We start from the raw sequence: 22,603 nt of genomic DNA, 5'->3' as shown, positions 1-22,603 counted from the left end.
GATAACAATGCAGAATAAAATAAGAAATCCGCAAAGGATAAGATTCATTTCCTACCATCAAAACTGCATTTACATATGGCCTTAATATCGAAGACTTAAGATATTGTTTGGGATCCATTTTAATGAAATTTTGAAAAAAAAATTAATAATAATAATTTTGAAATAGTAGTTTTTATTAGAGAACATATGATTGAAAATGAAGGAATTTTTTTTTTTTTTTTTTTTTTACGTGAAAGTTATTTTATTGCAAAAAATAGAGAAAGAAAAATGAATTAAAATTTTAATAGACCCCAAACAGGAGTGAAATTTACTTACGTGTAACGTTATTTTATTGCAAAAAATAGAGAAAGAAAAATGAATTAAAATTTTAATAGACCCCAAACAGGAGTGAAATTTCAATAAATAAACACGTCTAATCCTAATACTTTCAGTTTTTTAATGAACTAGAAATTGCCTAGTATTTAGGATAATTTACCCTACCAATTCTAAGAATTAGAATGAAATGTTTAAATAAAGGGTAATGCTATTCATAATGAAATTTATCGGTAGTCACCCTACGTGACGGTTTGTGATTTAATGCATGAGTCAATAAAAAAATTACAATATTAATATTTCAAATCACAAACCGTTAATATATAAATAGCTTACTCCTAAATAAAATGGATTCGAACCCTGGAATTAAGGAATAGAAATGTTCGAACTAAAAAAAAAATGGAATTGATATATGAGGAATGTCATTCGTAATCGCTCACTATGGAACCCTACGTGGCATACATGTGATAGATGATTATTTGATGCATAAGTCAATAAAAAATTACCATATTAATATATTAAATAATCATCCGTCATGTGTATATCACGTATGATAAGTGTCATGTAGTAAGAGGAATAATTATGAATCCCGTGGACCATCCCTATAAGGGTGGTGAAGGGAGAGCCCCAATTGGTAGAAAAAAGCCCACAAACTCTTTGAGTTATCCTACACTTGGAAGTAGAATTAGAAAAAAGAATAAATAATCGTTGTTTTAGACGATGCATATGTAGAAAGTCTATTTTTTTGTATCTACTAGCAGATAACAATCGTATTGAGCGACTACTAATAATATTATTTCATATATATTCATAGATAAAACAAAGGGAATTTAACATAACTTCTAGTTTTAAAGATCACATTTCATAAATAACAAACTCATTAAAATATTTCAAAAATTAGGTGGTAAGTAAATTTATTAAATATTAAAATATAATATAATATACATGAATTATTTTCCACCCATGCTACCTCACCCACCCCATTCTCTCACCCCACTATACCACCTTCCCTCCATCTTCCCACCGAAGGACCATCGGCTTTGGCGATTACTCCGATGGTTGCTCCGACGACCGTACCGACGATCGCTCCGACGACTCCAAAAATTAATGCCGTCTTTTCTCTCCACAGAATTGCTCTCTCTCTCTCTATAAGCATTTTCAGCACAAAACTTTACAGATGGTGAGGTGGCACTATGTTTAAAAAATAGATTTGTATGGTGGCAGAGATAATGCATTGGAAGTGATGAAGTTACATTGCAGTTAATATGTTTGGTGGTGGTGGTGGTGAGGTGTTGGCAATGTTTTAAGTGCTATGTGATGACAACAGTGTGTTATTATAGTTGAGGAGTTTTGTGATTAACTGTGTTATATATAAGCAGATTTATAGTTTGTGACCATACCTGTGTTATGTATGACTAACTGTGAATAGATCGTTTGTGACCAAGTCAGTGTGTCACTTACATGTGTTGTTCGTAACTAATTGTGATCAAATTTGTATTTAGTGTGACTATCTGTGACCAATTTAATATTTACTGTGACGATATGTGATCCAGTCACAATCGATCACAGTTAATACAGAATTAGTCACAACTTCCACAATAAACACATACTTGACATCAAAGAGTCACCATAAATAAATCTTCACACACCGTAGCCCAGTACAATTCACCACCAGTCACTACCACGTTCACCTCCAACTTTAGTACATTCATCGACCTTTGTTATCTGTGACTAATTGTGACAAATTTTGTCTTCAATGTGACTATCTGTAACCATATCTATCTAATTTGTGACTATATGTAACCAAGTCACATACGATCACAATTATTATAGATTTGGTCACAAACAGCCACATTGAAGATAGATTTGGTCATACTCGATTTTCATCGTCACTACCACCACTCCCAACAACGTCAATCAAATGTGCACCACCATCACTTTCAACAAATCCTAACCACCACTACTGGTACCACTGTACCACTGCCACTGTGTGAAAGATCCAACAATAAATATGACACACACAACTAGGGCTGGACAAAACTCCTGAATTGAACCCGACGGTTCTTCTTAAATTAAATACTTGAACGGGTATCCGAATTGAGAACCGATGGGTACGGTTCGGTTCTCGGTTCTAGACCAAGAACCGAAGAACCGAATTTTCCTTTTTTTTATATTGAATAAATCAAATTATTTTAATTTTTTCTAAATCTAATTTTTTGGCCTAATTATTTATTTCATTTTTAATTTTTTTTAGCCCAATATCAAGCATTCAAGCCCATTTTATTCTTCCATTTTTAGCCCAACTCTAAATCTCTAATGCCTAACCCACTAAATCCAAGTATCCATTATCCAACCTTAAATAAACTACATAGTACACTAAAAACACCAACCCTATTAACATTAACCTCAGGTCCCCAACGTTCCATTTGGCTGTCCAAACTCCAAAGACCAACTCTTCGTTCAGCCCCCAGCGTCGCCATCAAAGCGGTGAACTCCGAAAGGCGAAAGCCCAGTAAAGACGAGACCTCCAACCATAGACCATTCGACAGTAAGCCCTCAATTTTTTGCCGACGCCGATTCTCTTCTTAGTATCATTTGTCGACGCTGATAAGTGTATATCTGCCTGATAAATGTTATGTAGTGGGGTTAGTTAGTAGATTCCTGTTAAATACCAAACTAATATTTAGATACCTTAGAGAGAGTTGATTACTTGCTTTGCTATCAAATATCAAATTTGCGATAGATTGTAATGATGTTGATTGGGAAGCAACCTCAAATTGACACCCAGTTCTGCTTTCTTCCACACTGATATTCTATTCTCATTGCTTGATTTGTCACAATTGAAAATTTTATTTGGTTGAAAATGTTCCTGCAAGAGCTTGGCATTGTCTCACAAACTTTAAATATTATTGTTGTATATTGTGATAGCATCTCTAGTCTTACCTATATGAAGGACTCTAAGTACTAGGGAAAAATCGAATATATTGATAAATGCAAGTGTGTTTTGGTGGTGTTTTGTGTAAGATAAATGCTGTGTAATTTCCTCTTTTAATGACAAATTGACTGGGGTTAAATCCCTGCAATGGTTGATGAAATTTTGTTCCAAAAAGATGAAGTTCTTGTGTCCATTAATCTCAGTTCTTTCCTGGTTTTATGTTTTTGTCATTTGCTGTATTTTCTTTCATGTTGAACTGCAAATCTAAAATTGATCATTATTCCTGCAAATTCGAATATTTTGATAAGTGCATGTGTGTTTTGGTGGTGCTTTGTGTAAGATAAATGCAAGTGTAATTTCTTCTTTTAATGGCAGATTGACTGGGGTTAAATCCCTACAATGGTTGATGAAATTTTGTCCCAAAATCATGAAGTTGTTGTGTCCATTAATCTCAGTTCTTTCCTGGTTTTATGTTTCTGCCATTTGCTGTATTTTCTTTCCTATTGTTACTGCAAGTTTGAATTGATCATTATTCAATTTATTCCTGCAAATTCGAATATATTGATAAATGCAAGTGTGTTTTGTGTAAGATAAATGCAAGTGTGTTAGTCTTTGTATTTTATAACCTGGGATAAAGTTATTCTTTATATTTTCCTACCAGTTTTGGGTGCTCAAATGGGAGACAAAAAATAGCCTAATGAGAGGTCGGAAATATGGAATCATTTCACTAGGATACTTGATGGAGAAAGAGCAAAATGTAATTATTGTGGGAGAACATTTAAGACTGATACTAATAGTGGAACTTCTAGCATGTGGAAGCATTTAAAAAATTTGTTATGCATATAAGAGCACTACGGTTGATGACAACCAAGCAATACTCACTCGAGAAAACAATGATGGTGGTATTACGGCAATGGTGTTTAATAAAGAAAACTGTAGAAAAACATTGGTTAAGATGATTATTATTGATGAATTTGCCTTTTCCTTTGTGGAAGGTGTGGGTTTTAAGGAATTTGTTCATCAACTTTGTCCTAGATTTGAGGTTCATTGTCAAAGAACGATTGCTAGAGATGTGCTGCATCTCTACTATGAAACAAAGGAATCATTGAGGATTAAATTTATTAATGATAGACAAAGGATTTTTTTAACCACTGATTGTTGGACATCAATTCAAAACATCAATTATATGGTAGTCACAGCACATTTTATTGATAGAAGTTGGAAATTGCATAAGAGGATATTGACTTTTTTTGTTATTTCAAATCACAAAGGAGAGACAATTGGGAAGCTTATTGAAAATTGTTTGCTTGATTGGGGAATAGAGCATGTGGGTACAATTACTGTAGACAATGCAAGCACAAATAATGCAGCGATCATTTATGTGAAAAACAAGTTGAAGAATTGGAAACTTGATGATACTATGATTTTAGGTGGCTCTTCTTTGCATGTGCGTTGTTCAGCACACATAGTTAATTTGATTGTTAAAGAAGGGTTGAAAGAGTTTAATCCATCTATAGAAAGTATTCGCAATGCGGTCAAATATTTTCAATCATCTTCTTCTCGATTGATGAAATTTAAGTGATGTATTGAAAGGGAAAAGATTGCATGCAAAAAACTTCCTGTTTTTGATGTTTCTACAAGATGGAATTCAACATTCTTAATGTTAGATAGTGCATTGAATTTTGAAAAAGCTTTTTTAAGAATGGAGGAAGAGGATGGATTTTATTATAAACATTTTGACGAGAATGAAGGTGGAAAAGAAAAAAAGGGGACACCTACAAGTTATGATTGGGAGAAAGCTAGAAAATTTGCCAAGTTTCTAAGAACCTTTTATGATTTCACATTGAAGTTTAGTGCTTCATTGAATGTTACTTCCAATATTTACTTCCAAGAAGTGTGTAAAATAGAGCAAATTTTGAAAAAAAAAAAGGGTGACAAACGAGATTATTTGCTAAGTAGCATAGCAAACAACATGAAGATTAAATTTGACAAGTATTGGGGTAATGTTGATAAAATGAACAAGATTTTGATTGTAGCAGTTGTGCTTGATCCTAGGTATAAGTTGGAGTTTGTTGTACATTGTATTGGTATCTTGTATGACTCTGTTAAGGTTGAAGCCACAAAAACTGAGGTCATGAAATTATTGTATGCTTTGTATAACCAGTACAAGGGATGTCATCGTTCAAAGAATGGAGCTAGTGGAAGTGGAAGTGGTGGCAATGAATATAATGATAGAGTCACTTTGTTGGAGGGTTCAGATGATGATGATGATTAGGATGATTGTAATTTTGATTTTGGGTACAAGAAAATGAAAACTAGCAAAATGGATTTTTCTGGAAAAGATGAGGTACAACGATATTTAACAGAACCTACTGAAGATGCTACTGAAGAAAACTTTAACATTTTAAAATGGTGGAAGATCAACAGTTCAAGGTTTGAATTTTTATCTAAAATTGCAAGGGATGTTCTTGCCATTCCTGTATCTACGGTGGCTTCTGAGTCAGCATTTAGTGCTGGAGAGCGCATTCTTGACCCATTTAGGAGTTCTTTAAGTCCTAAAACAGTTGAGGCCTTGAGTTGTACACAAAACTGGCTAATGGAAGAATCTAGACTTTTGAGAGTTTCCGAAGATAGAATTTGCATTGAAAAGACAGTTCTATGAGAGCATCGAGACAGGTAATAAAGTATATGTTTTATTTTTCTTATTAAATCTTATTAGTTGAACAATTTTTAGTTTATTTATGTTTGTTAATTGTGTTTTTTCAATTTTTTCTGTAAAGTTTCTTCGTCTGGCAAGTCAAGAAATTGATGATTAATCAAATAGTTGGTAAGTATTAGCAATACTTAAAAATATTTTATCTCTATGACTTTTAATTCATATTTAATTGTTTTATGTAGAATTGATTTTGAAGGCTTGAAGGCTGAAGTAAGGGAATTATTGATATGGATTGTCGATATTTTAATACTAGTATCTACTTTTTGGTATATGTATACATTGATAAATTAATGTTATTGGACAACTTGTTATTTATATGTTTTTAATTGGACTTTGTTAATTTGTAAAAGCTATGATTCAACATATTATTAGTTGTATTTATGTAGCGTTGTAAATGTTAAAAAATGTAATTATGGTACCGAACCGAACTGAACCGAATCGAATGGAACTGAGCTCGAACGGTTCCATAATTAAATTTGGACCCGACGGTTCCAATTACTAAGTACCCAATAATTTTGGGTCCGGTTCGGTTCAGTTCCCTGTCCAGCCCTATACACAACCTTAGATATATCACCACCAACAAGTTACTACCTATGCCACTGGGTTGATTGCGACTGTTTGCGACTTGCGAACTTGGGTTGATTGCGCAATGGCGCCCATCGATTCCGTCAGATTATGTACAACAATCCCCGATTAATTCTACAGAATTAGGGTATTTAAAGAGAGAAAGAAGATCGATAAAGAGGAGATTGATACAGCAGCTCCCCATTGATTTTGCCCCCAATCGATCATTCTATTCACCACGATTACCCAAATAATTGATCACAATTGGTCAACATATCACCCCATTTCAACCCACCGCCATTCTGCCAAAATTGATACCACTCGAAAATTGTCGTCATCTCACCACCACCACCAGCAAATTTGCACTCATATGTTGTTGCCAACCCACCCCACCAGCACAAACACCACCACTACCCGCAACAAAGTCACGTCATCTTCGACTGGGTACCAACGTATTTTTCACTTAGTGACCATCTCGAACGCTAAATAAACATAAATAATTGATAGATTTGACTCCCAGGAATCAATGATAACAAACCCACAAGACGTTAAGTGCAGTAGCTTGTCCATGAGAATTGGCAACCGACCTCCACAACTCTTCCTCAACAAAAATCCCAACGCATCTGTTACCCTCTCATCTTTGACTCTGCTCTGATTAGGCTCCAAATTAATGCTTTACTCCATCATTCGTAACAGAAGATATCAAAATAAATATTCTCTGTTCACCCTATGATAAATGTTGAAAAATAGATAAAAACAACAAAAAAATTGTATAAATGAAAATATCTAGGACGAATTTCAACGAGGTAAGTGTAGATTTTAGATGAGAAACGAATGGATAAGTGTTTGGTCTACCACGTCGCGGCATCTGCTTTCTCCGATAGTTTTGTTATGCCTTAGGGGTTAGGTGGGGACAAGTACAGTGGTAGTAGAGAATAGAGAGAGAGAAAAGGAAAAGTGATGGTAGAGAGAGATACAAAGAGTGGCCCATAGAGAGAGAAAGTGTGTGGGGCTAAGTCTGGAATTAACTGAGGTGGAGATGGTGTGGGATTATTATGCAGATTAAGTTTTAAAAATTTTTTTATGGGTAATTGGCGCAAAACGTCCCTACCTTTTAGTTTCATTGTGGAAAACGTCCATACCTTTCATTTTTTGACATTTTTGCCCTCAAATCAACCTTTTGTTGCGATGAAGGTCCTTCCGTCCAAGTTCCATCCATTTTGTCGTTAATTAAAGAGAGAGAGCCATTTTTTGTTCAGTCAGCAGGGGTAAAACCGTCTCACCCAACGAAATCCCTCATTTTCTTCCTTCTTCACACTTCATAGCCCGAACGGTTCCCTTCGACTCTCTCGCGCTTCTTCAAAAATTCTCATTTATCTTCCATTTCAACAATTATTTCTCCATTCTCCTCTCGTATGGTCGCATACCAGCAGCCGGCATAGTGGAAGCTTGCGTTGGGAGTTTGTCCAACGAGCGACGTCGGGTAAAAATCATTGCTTGTTGGGTATTTTCGTTTTCCATTTCGTATTGTAGTGCTTTGCATGATTAAGTGTACGTGTAGGGTTTTGATAGTGTTTATTGTTGTTATGTAGGCCTTCAAGGAACAACATGTTTCTTCCATATTTGAGAAACCCCGGCAACGAACGACCCAGATATGGTATGTAGTTCATCCCCTATTTTTTGTGTGAACTTCTCTGATTCCAGTGTGCATTCACAAAATTTCGGATTGGAATTCCCCAATTTATGTTTGTTTTCTGTCACTCGTATTTCCCTTTGGCATGCATTCGTATCTGTTTTGATTTTTTTTTTTGGTGTCGAGGTTGAGTTATGACACTCTAATTATTTTCAGTGAGCTATAAAATTTTAGTGGAATGTTGTTAGTGTTGTATTTCTTGCTTTTCTGTTTTTGATGTATTACTGCCATAGAAGATATCCATGTTTCAGTGTTGAGGTTGAGTCTGTCAATGTCCACGCGGTTGTTAACATTATACGATTGAGTTATGTCCTCTAGCATTGAGTTCTGTTAATGTCGTCCCTAATTTGTTAGTTGATTTTGATGTAAACTTTATATGATTGCTTACAGGTGGTATGTCTGGATATTTTACTATCAAAGTGCATTATGGTGGCCAATTTTATGATAAGCCAAAAATGTGGTTTATGAAGGGGGATCCGTTCTTTTCGTCGACTTCTTTCATGCTAAATGGTGCAACAGAGAGAATTTGCGTAAATTCTTAGACGGACTTGTGATGAAAGTGTGTTACAATTTTACTATAAGAAGCAAAAATTTAGTTTAGGAAAGGGGTTGATGAGACTAGAGAGTGAAGAGGATATTAATGGAATGCTTAGGATAGGGATGGACGTCCAGATGTGAAAATATATGTTGTAGCCCAAAAGCAATTATATGCATTGCCGTGGAATCCTTCACATTCACAAGTTGACGAAGACCAATCATTTGAAGGTTGTTATATCCCTCCAGTTGCTGAAAACGAAGGAAATGAGCCTGAAGATAGTTGGTTAGATAAATATTTTGATGAAAATGCTGACGAGTTGTGGTCACAATACGAGCAAACCTTACAATACCAAAATGAGGGAGATACAAATGTAAGTGGTTTGAATCCGGAGGAAGATCAAAATGAAGAAACAAGTGTGGAAGAAATGGGCCATTTACCATTGAACTGATACATACTTCACAGCACCCATTTCTACTTGATCTCCTCAATTTATCCCATGGTCACAATAAGTATAAACTAGAAATAAATATCAAGTAGTCATCTCTATAAATTCACCTACTATTCAATATATTTCTTACTACATTTTTCCAGAAACCTAACGTAATAGCAGCAGTGATGGTCGGAATTAACCCGCGATCTGTTCTTTAATTAACGACATTTTTTTCTTATTTAATGTAATAATTTAAAGTATTTTCACACCCATTTTTCAGCAACTGTTATATATATGGACTAAGTAGAAGGCGAGAATAAGAGATTCAATGGGTGAGACGGTTTTACCCCTGCTGACTGGACAAAAATGGCTCTCTCTTTAATTAACGGCAAAATGGATGGAACTTGGACGGAAGGACCTTCATCGCAACGAAAGGTTGATTTGAAGGCAAAAATGTCAAAAAATGAAAGGTGTGAATGTTTTCCACAATGAAACTGAAAGGTACGGACGTTTTGCGCCAATTACGCAATTTTTTATTAATTACAATTAATAATTTTATTTATCACCTGACTTCTGAAGTTTAAACCTAAGCCCTTTATTTATGAAAACTAATATTTAATTACAGGGTTTTAAGTAATTTTCCCTAAAACAAATGTATGTAATAGGCTATAACCCAACCCAACTTGTGGCCCAAAGTTAAAAGGACCAAAAATCCAAAACCACTCCGCTATAGCCTATTTCCCTTTTTGATAAATGAAAATTAGAAACACTATACAACTGAGAAATAATTTAAATTCGAATCAAATTTCATTTTTTAACAGTTCCTACGAAGAAAAATTAATTTAAAATTCAAATCATATATTTCCTTCTTGTTGGTTTACAACGGAGAAATAATTTAAATTCAAATAGTAAGTTTCCTCTTTCTTGGTTTTGTACATTTCTTATTGTTTTATTTCCTAATTCTGGGAAAGCATTTCTCGATTTCTAGTTATCATAATTTGAAATTTAAATTGTATTTCTTTTTTGAGACAACAGAAAATTAATTTAAAAATAAAATAAAATAAAATCTTATACTCTTTTAATGGATTTTAATTTTCTTTATTTCACATGTGATTGAATCCAATTTCAAACTTGTTCTGATATTTCGAGTTGAACCGGTGAATGAATAGAAATAAAGATTTCAAAGTCTTAGGCCCATTAAACCACTTGCTAACGGGTCAACAGTCAAAGGTCCTATCTGGTGCAGATTATTGACTGAAAAGAATGGATTTTCCTAACGTTGTGGTCGTAATTTTTGACTAACTCTTTCTTTGGTGGGACCCGCAGTTGGACTCAACGGTAAGAAAATGACTGAAAATCCATTAAAAAATCACAGTCAGACAATGCCAATTTGATACTAAGCCCCTATTTGGCTCTCATTTTCTAAAAATGAAAATGAGGAGAATAGTATTTTTTGAAAAATGAGTGGTTGAAAAAGAAGGAAAAATTTTCGATTTACGTGTAATATTATTTTATGAAAAATTGTGTGGTTGAAAATGGGAGAGAGAAAAATGAAATGTAATATAATTGAATTTAATAGGGGCCAAACGAATAATAATTTTGCAGAAGAGAATTTTAATATTATTATCCATTTCATTACTCTATTACTTACAAATAATTGACATGACATTGGCCTTTGATAAGGATACCGTTGGGTCACCTTAAAGTTAAGGATTTGCAATTTCTAACGGTCCTCATTGACAAAAAATACAGCTTATACAAATTTTCTAATCTTAAAACAAATGATTAGTTGACATTTGGAGCAGTCTGATTGGGCATTCAAGAAACTTGTGATAAGTACAATCTAATTAACAAAATTGGGTCATCCAGAAACTCAACTGGCTTCCAATTTTCCATCTTTGTTTGTTTATAATGTGGATTATTCTTCGTAGCCCCTCACCATCAGGGACGATGTGGCGTTCCTTTATTGGCCTGGTATCCTACCCATATGGCAGAGTCCATTATTCTCATGGAAAATGTTGAATCCCGGGTTCAGTCGATTTTGATGGCGGGCCTCCAAGTACAAAAGATCAACGGCCGAGGTGGAAACACCTCGGCCCTGGATTGGAGCCCGGGATTTAAACCGGGCTCGGTATCATGATTGTTATTCTCATAATGTATTATATAAATATTTTAATGAAAAATTGCATCATTGGTACTCAACCCATTGTTTTGGAAGCAAGTTTAGCCCAATCTTTAGAAATGAACAAGTTGGTCCCTGACCTATTAGAAAAGAACAAAATTAGCACTTGTTTGACCCCATTATTCCACATTATTCTGAGGCGAATAATATTTTTTTGGAGATTGCGTGGTTAAAAAAGAAGAATAGATTTTTGGGTTTACATTTTAATTATTTTATTGGTAGATGTGTGGTTGATAAGAAGACAGAAAAAAATAAATTATAATTTAGTGAGGAATAATGGAGGCTAAAAGGAGCTTAGCCAACTTTATTTTAAATAAATAAATAAAATACAAATAGAAGCTTTTATTTTCATAATGCTAATACCCATACATTTTCAACTCAACATGAAAAGTTGGAGGGATTGAATGAATGGATAAAAGTCTACCAATAAACATTGAACTGTCACATTATAACACCACTACAACACAATATAGATGACTTTGGATTCCTAATCTTTCATCCCTTCTGCTCTTGAAATCGACACTCTTCTTTTCAAGTCCTCCACATCTCGTTAAATTGTCACGAGACACTCATGAAAATATGGTTCATTTCAAATTTTTGTTCACGGGATTAAGTTGTGAGGCAAAATTTATCTTTATAAAATTAGACACATAAGGCCCATGTAAAGATTTAACCAATATTGAGACAAAAAAAAAAAAATACAATGTGGAGGATAAAGATGCTATGTTTTAAAGGTTGGGGACTAACTAGCTACTTGAGCAATAGGTTTGGGACAAGTGGTGCAATTTTATCCTTCAATTAATTAGGAGCTACCCTAATGTATCAATCTTATCATATCGACTCAATAACTTTGATATCCAACTCCGAAGGAGTTCTCACGAAACTGCTTTATCATTTATACAGCTAATTATTACGTGAAGCCATGCCTGTAGTTCTCATCTTATTCCTTATATACTTCAAATTTAACTTGTTTATTTTGTGTAATCTATTCAAATTGTGCACATGGCTAATTCATTTGCAGAAGAGTGTGATTATCTGTTCAAGGCTGTTCTTCTTGGGGATTCAGCAGTTGGGAAGTTCAATCTTCTTTCAAGATTTGCTAGAAATGAATTCATTTAGATTTCAAGCCAACCATTGGTGTCGAGTTCGCTTATCGAAATATTCATATGGGGGATAAGTTCATCAAGGCTCAGGTTTGGGATACTGCTGGCCAAGAAAGGTATATATCTTCCTCTTTCCTCTTCTATTCACTTACATTTTTCACCGCAACAACATAGTCGAGTCTTATTCTTGATAAATTTATGATCCTATTAGATTCGTTGCTATATATAGTGCAATTTGCCCGTGTTTTACTGAAAATTAGTGATGATTTCTTCATTCCTGAGGAATTCATCTGCAAAAGGAGTTTTAAGGGTCATTTCTTGATATATTCAATGGTTTTAAACTCAATTTCAAGTTCAAAGTTATATTTTAGATTGATGAGGAACAGGGCTTTCATATAAATGTTGAAAAATGGGTCATGTGTCGCCTGATTTTAGGTATTCGAATCCACCCATACAGTAAGTGCAGCAAATTATGCTATTCTTTGTTAAGAAAAAAATAACAGAGAAATTAATGGGGTTGAAACACTTACCGTCCTTAATGCAAAACCGTTATCTTGTGCAGATTTAAAGCCAGTACAAGTTCATACTACCGTGGAGCTCTAGGCGCCTTACTAGTCTATGACATAACTAGAACTTGAAGGGCAACGTTCGAAAACTTGAATAAATGGTTGCACGAGGTACGTGAATTCGGTAACCCCGACAGGGATATTGTTCTTTTGGGCAACAAATCTGATTTGAGTCATTAGAGAAGTTAATGTAGAAGAGGGACAATGCTTGGCTCAGCAGGAAAATCTGTTCTTTATGGAGACATCTGCTAGAGAAAATGTGAATGTGGAAGAGGCATTTCTTCAAATGGTTGGTAGAATATATGAAATTACCACTCAAAAGAGTCTTCAAAATAACACAAAGGAAGCAACAAATCCATCACTTCAAGGGAAAATGTTCATTTATATTGATGAAGTATCAGTCACTAAACAAACTAGTAATTGTTGTTCATATCGACTAATCCACATTTGATTGTTGATTATTATTTGATTTTTTGACACATGTATAGAATGGAATATGTATTCAGATTCATGTTATAAATTTGACGAAATTTTACGTTGATCGTGAACTTACTACAGTCTTCTTCCTTGTCTGTCCAAATGTACTGTCATTCCCACTATCGAGTCGAGACAAACTCAAGTTTTGAACAAAACAAATCTGATTATGCATAAAAAAATAAATAAATCGGTTTAATTTATCAAAACGTCTCTTTTTTACGAATTAATACTCTAGTGGACATAAAACTAACAATATGATATATAATGAATCAACAAAATTTTAACCCACCATGCTGTATGGTAGTAATTAAAGTTAAAGGTAACATCGTATTTTTAGTAAAATTTTGACTCGAATGGTTAGTATAAGTTAAGGTCGTCTCGAATGGGGCAAAAAAACCTGTCCCGAACGGGTTGGTGGGACGGGGGGCAGGAGCAAACCCGCCCCATGAAGATAAAAAAAAGAAAAGAAAAAGAATAAAAATAATTTTATTTCTAGATAATTTACCCTCTAAAGACCCATTTTAAATTTGTATTTTATTTTTTAATTATAACATAACTCGAAATTTTGAAAATGTAAAAAAAATTAAACGGGGCAACGAACGTGGCAAAAAGTTGCCCCGCCCCGTCTGGAATTTTGGTGAGCGCTCCGAACCCACCCCATTGTCATCTCTAGGTAAAATGGTCTATTAGATTTAGAGGACGTGAATACTCATTTTTAAAAATTAGGATGCAATCGTGAACGTTTGCTACTATTTTTTTATCGTTGTTAAAGAGCAAAGAATAGCACGACAAACTCAAAATACGTTAGTTTGGTAAGATGTATTGGAATTATGGACGAATGGAAACAATGTTTTAAAGTTTGGTGATGGTTTCGAAACAATTGAAAATTCAGGTGCCAAACAGAAAGACAATGTAAAGTTTGGTATCATTTAGAGTTTAGTCCTTGGATTTTTCTATTCGAACTATGAACTTTCACCTAATATCAAGACAGTAGAACGCAACGATTTTTTGTTTTGACTTCGTATGTTGATGTTACAAGATTGATCTTTCATAAAATACAATAGGCTTTATGAAAGATTTTGTCGATTAGTATGACTGTGGACTTCCATTTTCTCTCACTATTTAGCAAGTTTAAAGTTGTGTTTGGATAAAATTATAACTTTGTGATAAAAATGAGAGGCGAATAACTGAACAATAACTATAAAAATATTGAAACGTAAATTATAAGTTAAAAATAGACCAAAAAATAGGAAAAAGCTTTTATAGGGGTGTTTGAGAGCCATTTTTATGTAAAAATGCATTTTAAAATAATAACTTGATGGGAAGTGTGTGGTTGAAAAATAAGGAAATTTTTTTGATTTATGTGTAATATTATTTTAATAAAGAATGTATGGTTGAAAAGAAGAGAGAGAAAAATGTAATTTGAAAAAACTGGGTACCAAAACGGGGGCTATAGTAGCAATTAAATCAAGCACTTCCAGAATTTATTGATGCTGCCCACTTGGAATTACTAAAAAAATGGAAAAAGTCCGGACTATAGTGCATAATTGGGAGTTCACATTATTAAGGATTCAGACATAATCATAGACGTATTGTCTGAATCAACATTCAAAAGTGTAAAATATCGAAAACATTTATTTGTACAAATTTTATTTATATAGTTTTACAAACTGAGCATCAAAATGTTGTCGTTGTAAACCAAATTCGTCTTACAAATAGCATGATTCCAAACCATAAGACCCGAAAGGCCTCCTCCACAGCACACCCAAAATATCCGCAGACCCATACGCAAACGCGAAAGTTGTAAGAGAGAGAGAGAGAAGCGGGCAATGTTGAGAGTGAGTGGAAGAGAATACAGAACCAAATCGAAAGTATAGCAGAAAAATAGGAAAGAAAAGTTTGGTCGGTTATGAGTTATATGGGGGGTGGGAATTTCGTGGACGGATTTCGTCGCTTGTTTAAACGTCGTTCATCAACACTTACTACTAGTAATTCAGTTATTGATCATAATGACAAAGATCGTTTGACAAGTTTACACGAAAAAGAAGAGGGCCTTGTGATTACTGAAGACTTCGATTTTTCTGGGCTCAAGCCTATCAAAGTCCCTTTTCCTGTTACCACTTCATCTGCTTCCATGGATCCACACAAAAAGGTATTCTTTTTTCTGGGATCTTTTATTTAACCGTCGTGTTCTTCGTTTTTGACAGGCATTGGTATAGATCTCTTTTTATCTTAGAAGTTCTATTGTTGATTCTTGTTATTTTTTATGCTATAGCTATCAGCATAGTAGATCTATGAACTTTGAAGTACATGTTTTTTCTTGGGATCTTTCCATTTTGAGTCATGGAATAATTGTGATTTTCGAAACATTTGAAATATTGGCTGATATTTCGACCGTAGGAGGAAACACGGAGAAAGAAAGAAGTTATTGAAGGATTATGGTTAATCAGTTGGAAATTTTATTGAATGTGGACTGAAAATTGCTGCATTTACATGATAAGTCATTAACATATTGAATATATGGAGTGACATTCATTTATGTAATAAAAGAAAGCACTAATATGGCATGTTTTAAGGTTTTTTCATCCATAATGTCCCTTGAAGAGGGCTCAAGAGATGTAATAACTTTTGCTGTCATAATGATGTAAAAGATGTGAAAAAGATGCTGCATCTTTCCTTTTATCTCTTGAAGATAAGAATGGAAAAAGAATTAGCATCCATTCTCTCCCTCGAAATGGACATATTGAATTTTCTTTTTTAGCTAGAAAGGAAAAATTCCTTTACTTTATATACGTGCGTAATTGCGTAGTTAATAGTCAGCAGTTCCTAATGGGGTAATTATTTTACAGAGTTCACTAGAAAAGGAATTTTTTACAGAGTATGGGGAGGCAAATAGATATGAGATTCAAGAAGTTGTAGGCAAGGGGAGTTACGGTGTTGTGGGGTCAGCAGTTGATACTCATAGTGGAGAAAGGGTCGCAATCAAGAAGATTAATGATGTCTTTGAGCATGTCTCTGATGCCACACGAATTCTTAGAGAAATCAAACTCCTTCGGCTTCTTCACCACCCCGATATTGTGCAAATAAAGCATATAATGCTTCCCCCTTCTCGAAGAGAATTCAGAGATATCTATGTCATTTTTGAATTGATGGAATCTGACCTTCATCAAGTAATTAAGGCTAACGATGATCTATCACCTGAGCATTATCAATTTTTCCTCTACCAGCTTCTACGTGGATTAAAATATATTCACGCAGGTTCATTGTTCTACACAATATAAAATTGCTCCTTTATTATTCTTTTCATGCCTCCCAAGGGAATTTTTTCTGCTTATATTTCTCATATCTTTTTCCTTTTTCTTGTAGCTAATGTATTTCACCGGGATTTGAAGCCCAAAAACATACTTGCTAATGCCGACTGTAAGTTGAAGATTTGTGATTTTGGTCTAGCCCGTGTGTCATTTAATGATGTCCCATCAGCAATTTTTTGGACTGTAAGTAGGAGTTTTCACAAAGCTTTTGAATTTTCTTTTATCTTTTCCCTTCCGGAAGTCATCTTAACCACTTCCCAATGTTTTATATTCTATTCACTTTATTTTGATTAATAATAGGACTATGTTGCAACTCGATGGTATCGTGCACCCGAGCTATGTGGCTCCTTTTTCTCTAAAGTAAGCTGATCTCCCAACAATATTTTTGTTTATTCAAATTTCAGTTTCTAAATATTGTACTTACCTTGGTAATTTTATTTGTCTATACTACCTTGTAAATGCAAAAATAGACATGTTTGAATAATGCCAATCAAAAGTTTTTATAATTGCTTCCACTACTTTTCACTTTGTTTTCTCTAAACAAACTATCATATATTGATTAATAGTTTCTTTAGTTCATTTGAATTGGATATATTTTGTCAAACTTTTTATTTGTTGACTAACAATTTGTTTGTCGATACTTTCTTACCTTTTAAATTTACAACTTCTTTGAACTCATCTGGCTGTTTAGTCTTAGTGGAGTGATCAAATATTCCTTTGGCTCTTGTAATTTTATGAGTCACTTCAATCCAAAAATGCCTTATATATGTTTTCTTACGTCTATATAAACAAATGAGGGTATAATAAATGGGAGAATATGATAAAAGATTGCATGACGAACAAAGATTCTGAGTCCCTAAGCTGCATTTAAGGTTAGCAGAAAAAACATTATAGAATTTTTACAAATATATGCACATATGATTTGACAATCAAATAAGATTTCTTGCCAGAGCATTGGAAAACAAATTCCAAACAAGAACCTAGCTAGTTAACTAGTGGAATTTAGGTAACTAAAATCACTCTGAAAATATTATTATTTTTATTTTTTTATTACTGTGCATGGAAGAAGTTTTGAAGGAGAGTGATGTTTTCAGGTAATATGCTCAATTCATTATTTAAAATAATGCATGCAATTTTATTATTTTCAGTATACTCCTGCTATCGATATTTGGAGCATTGGATGCATATTTGCGGAGATGCTTACTGGAAAACCGTTGTTTCCTGGTAAAAATGTGGTGCACCAGTTAGATATAATGACGGATTTGCTTGGTACTCCTCCCCCTGAATCAATTGCAAGGGTTAGTTACCCCCTTCTGCTGTCTTCCCCATTTTATATTTTCTATAGATACGAAGTCCTATTGCATCTGAATGCTGCTGCATTATTCTAGTTAATAGCACTTCAAGAAGATTTGAGTTTTCTGTGTTCCTTTCTGACAAGTGACAAATATTGTTTATCATTAAAATTGCAGATCAGAAATGAAAAGGCGAGAAGATATCTCAGCAATATGCGGAAAAAACAGCCTGTTCCATTCACGCAGAAATTCCCGAATGTCGATCCTTTGGCTCTTCGCTTGCTGGAACGCCTGCTTGCATTTGATCCTAAAGATAGACCGTCTGCTGAAGAGGTGACATATAATGACCAAGATTTGTTATTTTGTTTTATATTTAAGTTTACCATAATTTGGAACTAAATTTTTGGAATTCGATTAATAACTCCAGCTCTGTTACCATTTCAATTTTTGTTTCTGCAGGCATTGGCTGATCCATACTTTCATGGATTAGCGAATGTGGACCGTGAGCCAGCCAGTCAACCAATATCAAAGCTTGAGTTTGAGTTTGAGAAGAAAAAATTGTCAAAAGATGATGTTAGAGAGTTGATTTATCGAGAGGTAGGTCTTTCGGCATTAATATATATAATTTTTTTTTTTCTTTCACTGATTGGTTCATTTACTAATTCAAAATATTTTTTTCTTAATCAAACAGATTTTAGAGTATCACCCTCAGATGCTTGAGGAGTATCTTCGGGATGGAGATCAGACAAGTGGCTTTATGTACCCAAGGTCAGCATCAGTGGTACTTGATGATTTTGTTTGACAAAAAACTATTTAACTGCTTTATATTTTTAATGGCGTTTGAAGGTGATATAAATTTAATAGACATACATTATTTCTTCCATATTTTTTCAAATTCCTAAGTATGTAAGCTTTCGGTAGAGGATTATTTTCTTTATAATTTAACCTCTGCATGGCTGTAACTTATCTTTGTACAATGCAGAAATTTTGTTCGGCTCATTATTTAGCCCCTGTTTGGTGGGGATTAAAATCAGATGTTTTAGTAAATTTTGCTAAAACTTGAATGAAATGTGTAGTTGAAAAGTTGTGGGTCTCATGAAATATGTGGTTAAAATTAATTGTTGACTTTGACTTATATTAAAATTTAGATTTAGATCCCTACCAAGTTGGGGCATAGTGAGATTTGTGATATATTAGCTGATTTTATTCTATTTTTCTTAGTGGCGTTGATCGATTCAAGCGACAGTTTGCACATCTTGAGGAGCATCATGCTAAAGGTGGAAGATACACTGCACTCCAAAGGCAGCATGCTTCATTGCCTAGGTACAAAGTTGTTAAGGATTTATTTTCTCAAAGGATTTATTGGGTGACTGTTGAGTGTGCTATAAAATCAAATTATTGTCTGCTCAAATGTTTTATAATAAAAGTTTATTACATATTCTTGTATTGACAAGTTACCACCCATAGTTAATTAAAGGCTATTATTCCTTGACCGCTAGGGCTCGGTGGGCCGGGCTTTGATGTCAGTCCCGGCAGTTGACATGTTGGGCCTGAATTTTTTTTTTTTTAAATAAAAAAAAAAAATTTTGTTTTTAAAGAAGAGATAAAAAAATGCTGCCTTAATCAAGGCAGAATACAATGGCCATTCTGCTACGGAGATCATCATTTTGGTAAAGGTTATAGATAATCAAATTTATCATTCACCAGTCCAATGATTTCTTGGTTCTATATTTGCATTGGTGAGTAAACATGGATGTTCTTAAATTCTATTACTTCAAAACTTCTAAATGTTAGGATATAGGTCATTTAATTCACTTGTCGGGTTTGTGGTGCACTCCCAAATAATACACTGGGGCCATTTTGGTTCAAATTTGTACTAGTGTTGGACATTTAGATGAATAATGTATCTAAGTTGGGAAAAACACCTGGGTACTGGTGTAACGGCCACCCATTTATGTGGAAAGTCTAGGAATCGCGTGCATTCTTGTTTTGTACTAAGTCACTACTCGGGAGCCTATAACACATCTCATGGTTTAAAAAAGACATACTTCATACATATGATGCATATAGCATATGAATGGAAAACACTTCAAACCTGGAAAGTTTGTCACTATTTGGATGGTCTTGTTAATATTTTACCTTCTGCTGTACCTTCAGAGAACGAGTCCCTGTGGTCAAGGATGAAACAGTTGTTCAAGATAATGATTTTGAAAAACGAACTTCAGCATCTGTTGCTTCAACCCTTCAAAGTCCTCCCAACAAAGCTGAAGGAACAGATAATTCAAATGCAAATGCACAAAATGGAACATGTTCTGCTCGTAGCTTGTTGAAGAGTGCTAGTATCAGTGCATCTAAATGTATTGGTGTTAAAGGAACAAACAATGCAGAGGTAATTTTCTAGCTTGTCCCATCCTTTTTACTCAGCATTAAAGATTGCTCAGCATTAAAGATTGAATGTCTACTCATTTATGTTGATAGTTGTGTCATTGCTTCTTCTTTCGGGTGAATAGTAAGTCGAGACATACTAAATCTGTCTTATGATTGATGAACTCGTTCGTTTTTGACAGGAAGAATCAATTGCAGAGCACAGTGAAGAGGTTGATGGGTTGACCGAGAATATTACTCTTCTCCATACTTAATTTTAGAGCTCGATTTTGTCTTCAAATATATCGTTTGGCTTAGACGCAGATATATCATTCCGTTGTTCCATATATCGACTTTGAAAGTATATCAGGTAGAAGTTTTAGAAAACTCGACTATCCGAAAAATAGTGTTATGCCTCCCTCCATATCTCCCTTCACCCTAGTGTTGGGGTGTCATGCTGGTGATAGTGGCTTGTATTATTGACAATGGCATAATTATTAATTTCAACAATATGTGACATGGAATATTAGTTGCACGACCTACAAACTTGAAGTACTTCGTCCCAAAAGGCAGTTATATTTTAGTAGAGTATGAATTAAAAAATAATAAGGTATTAAAAGTGTAAATATACCCGACATAGAGGATTATTAGTAAATTTCCCAAAGGATAAAGCTTATTTGCAAATAATTGAAAAAAAAAAAAAAATCAAATGGAGACGCAGCCAAATTAAAAAGGGATCGACAGATCAACTTAAATCATTTTTTCGTAACTGAATGATCATACTTAACAAAAATTCCCAAAGCCACTACTTCCACTAGTTGAAAATTTTTGTTCTCAGCCTCCAATCTTTGATTTGAATGCATTGATCAGGAACTATTTACTCACAAATACGTGAATCATTCCAAATAAAATAAGGACAACCACCTATTTTTTGGAAAACGAAATATTTACTCGTGACTTGTGATACAAACAAAATGGATCTGAAGACGCAATCATATGTAGAGATGGCAAAATAATTTGCCCCGCGCCAAACCGTATTGAGAGGTACGTACGACATTCAAGCCATGCATATGCATATATTCAAGAAGTTCAAGATATTATTTAGTTAGCTCTCCTAAAATTGTGTTGATCCGCTTCTGTTGTTTCAGTTTTCAGTAAAATTCCTGCAATATTTAGGTGGAGTTGGTAAGAAAATGGTCTGAGAAGGTGGTAAAGCTGGTGGAAAAGGAGGTGAGGGAGGAAAAGGCGGCGTAGGTGGAGTTGGTGCCGGTAAGGGAGGAGGCGGAGGTTCTGGTTCAGCAGGTGGGGGTGGTTCTGCGAAAGGAAGTGATGGCATTGGCGCTAGTTCAGGTATGATGAAAGCACCTGGTGGTGGAGGAGCTACTATTTCCAGGAATTTGAAAGCAATCCTCAAAGATATTTTGCTGAAGCCTGGATTGCCTGCTGGAGAGAAGGCTGGAAAATGAGCTTATATAAAATGTGCGTGTATTAAAAAAAGAAAAGAAAAAAGGGGACAAGCCATCGCCCCACCTTGGGGCGGGCTGCCATCTCTAATCATGTGAGGCGATGCTTGTACTTATCATTGAGCATGCAATAAATCTTCTTTGTGAATTCACACATATACATGATGTTTTCAATTCTATAGTTAAATCACGTATATATATGTCACGTTGTACGCAAAGATTAAGAAAATGATTAAAAGAGAAAAAGTAGTTGCTATAAGGATAAATTTGTCGAAACAGAGAGAAAGAAAGACACGTGTTCCCTTTTTGGCCTTAAGATGGCATTTTAACTTATAGATTGATGGTTTTCGTGTGGAGATCCAAAATCACAGCTTTGTATAGGTTGGATCCAAATGTTTGGTTTTTAAGGTTGGAGATATCTTGTCCAAAGGTGAGGGACCTCAAAGTATAATTTTAAAGAGAAAAAGTAGTTGCTATAAGGATAAATTTGTCGAAACAGAGAGAAAGAAAGACACGTGTTCCCTTTTTGGCCTTAAGATGGCATTTTAACTTATAGATTGATGGTTTTCGTGTGGAGATCCAAAATCACAGCTTTGTATAGGTTGGATCCAAATGTTTGGTTTTTAAGGTTGGAGATATCTTGTCCAAAGGTGAGGG

At 34.4% G+C, this 22,603-nt stretch overlaps 1 protein-coding gene and 1 pseudogene across 1 annotated transcript; both read left to right on the top strand.

The window, feature by feature from the left end:
- Positions 1–12,244: 12,244 nt before the first annotated feature.
- Positions 12,245–13,526, top strand: LOC111402089 (annotated as a pseudogene).
- A 1,625-nt stretch (positions 13,527–15,151) lies between these two features.
- On the top strand, positions 15,152–21,018 carry LOC111402015 (mitogen-activated protein kinase 9-like). Its single transcript, XM_023030073.1, has 11 exons — positions 15,152–15,668; positions 16,366–16,774; positions 16,883–17,010; positions 17,128–17,187; positions 17,976–18,125; positions 18,297–18,452; positions 18,579–18,716; positions 18,811–18,887; positions 19,341–19,442; positions 20,277–20,508; positions 20,687–21,018. The coding sequence occupies exons 1-11, from the start codon at positions 15,426–15,428 to the stop codon at positions 20,756–20,758; spliced, it is 1,767 nt and encodes a 588-aa protein (XP_022885841.1). The 5' UTR covers positions 15,152–15,425; the 3' UTR covers positions 20,759–21,018.
- Positions 21,019–22,603: the final 1,585 nt, after the last annotated feature.

Source organism: Olea europaea, chromosome 1 (assembly GCF_002742605.1).
Source record: "Olea europaea var. sylvestris chromosome 1, O_europaea_v1, whole genome shotgun sequence".
Classification (NCBI taxonomy): domain Eukaryota; kingdom Viridiplantae; phylum Streptophyta; class Magnoliopsida; order Lamiales; family Oleaceae; genus Olea; species Olea europaea.
The sequence above is the reverse complement of the archived record's forward strand: the minus strand, read 5'-3'. Positions and strand labels throughout refer to the sequence as shown.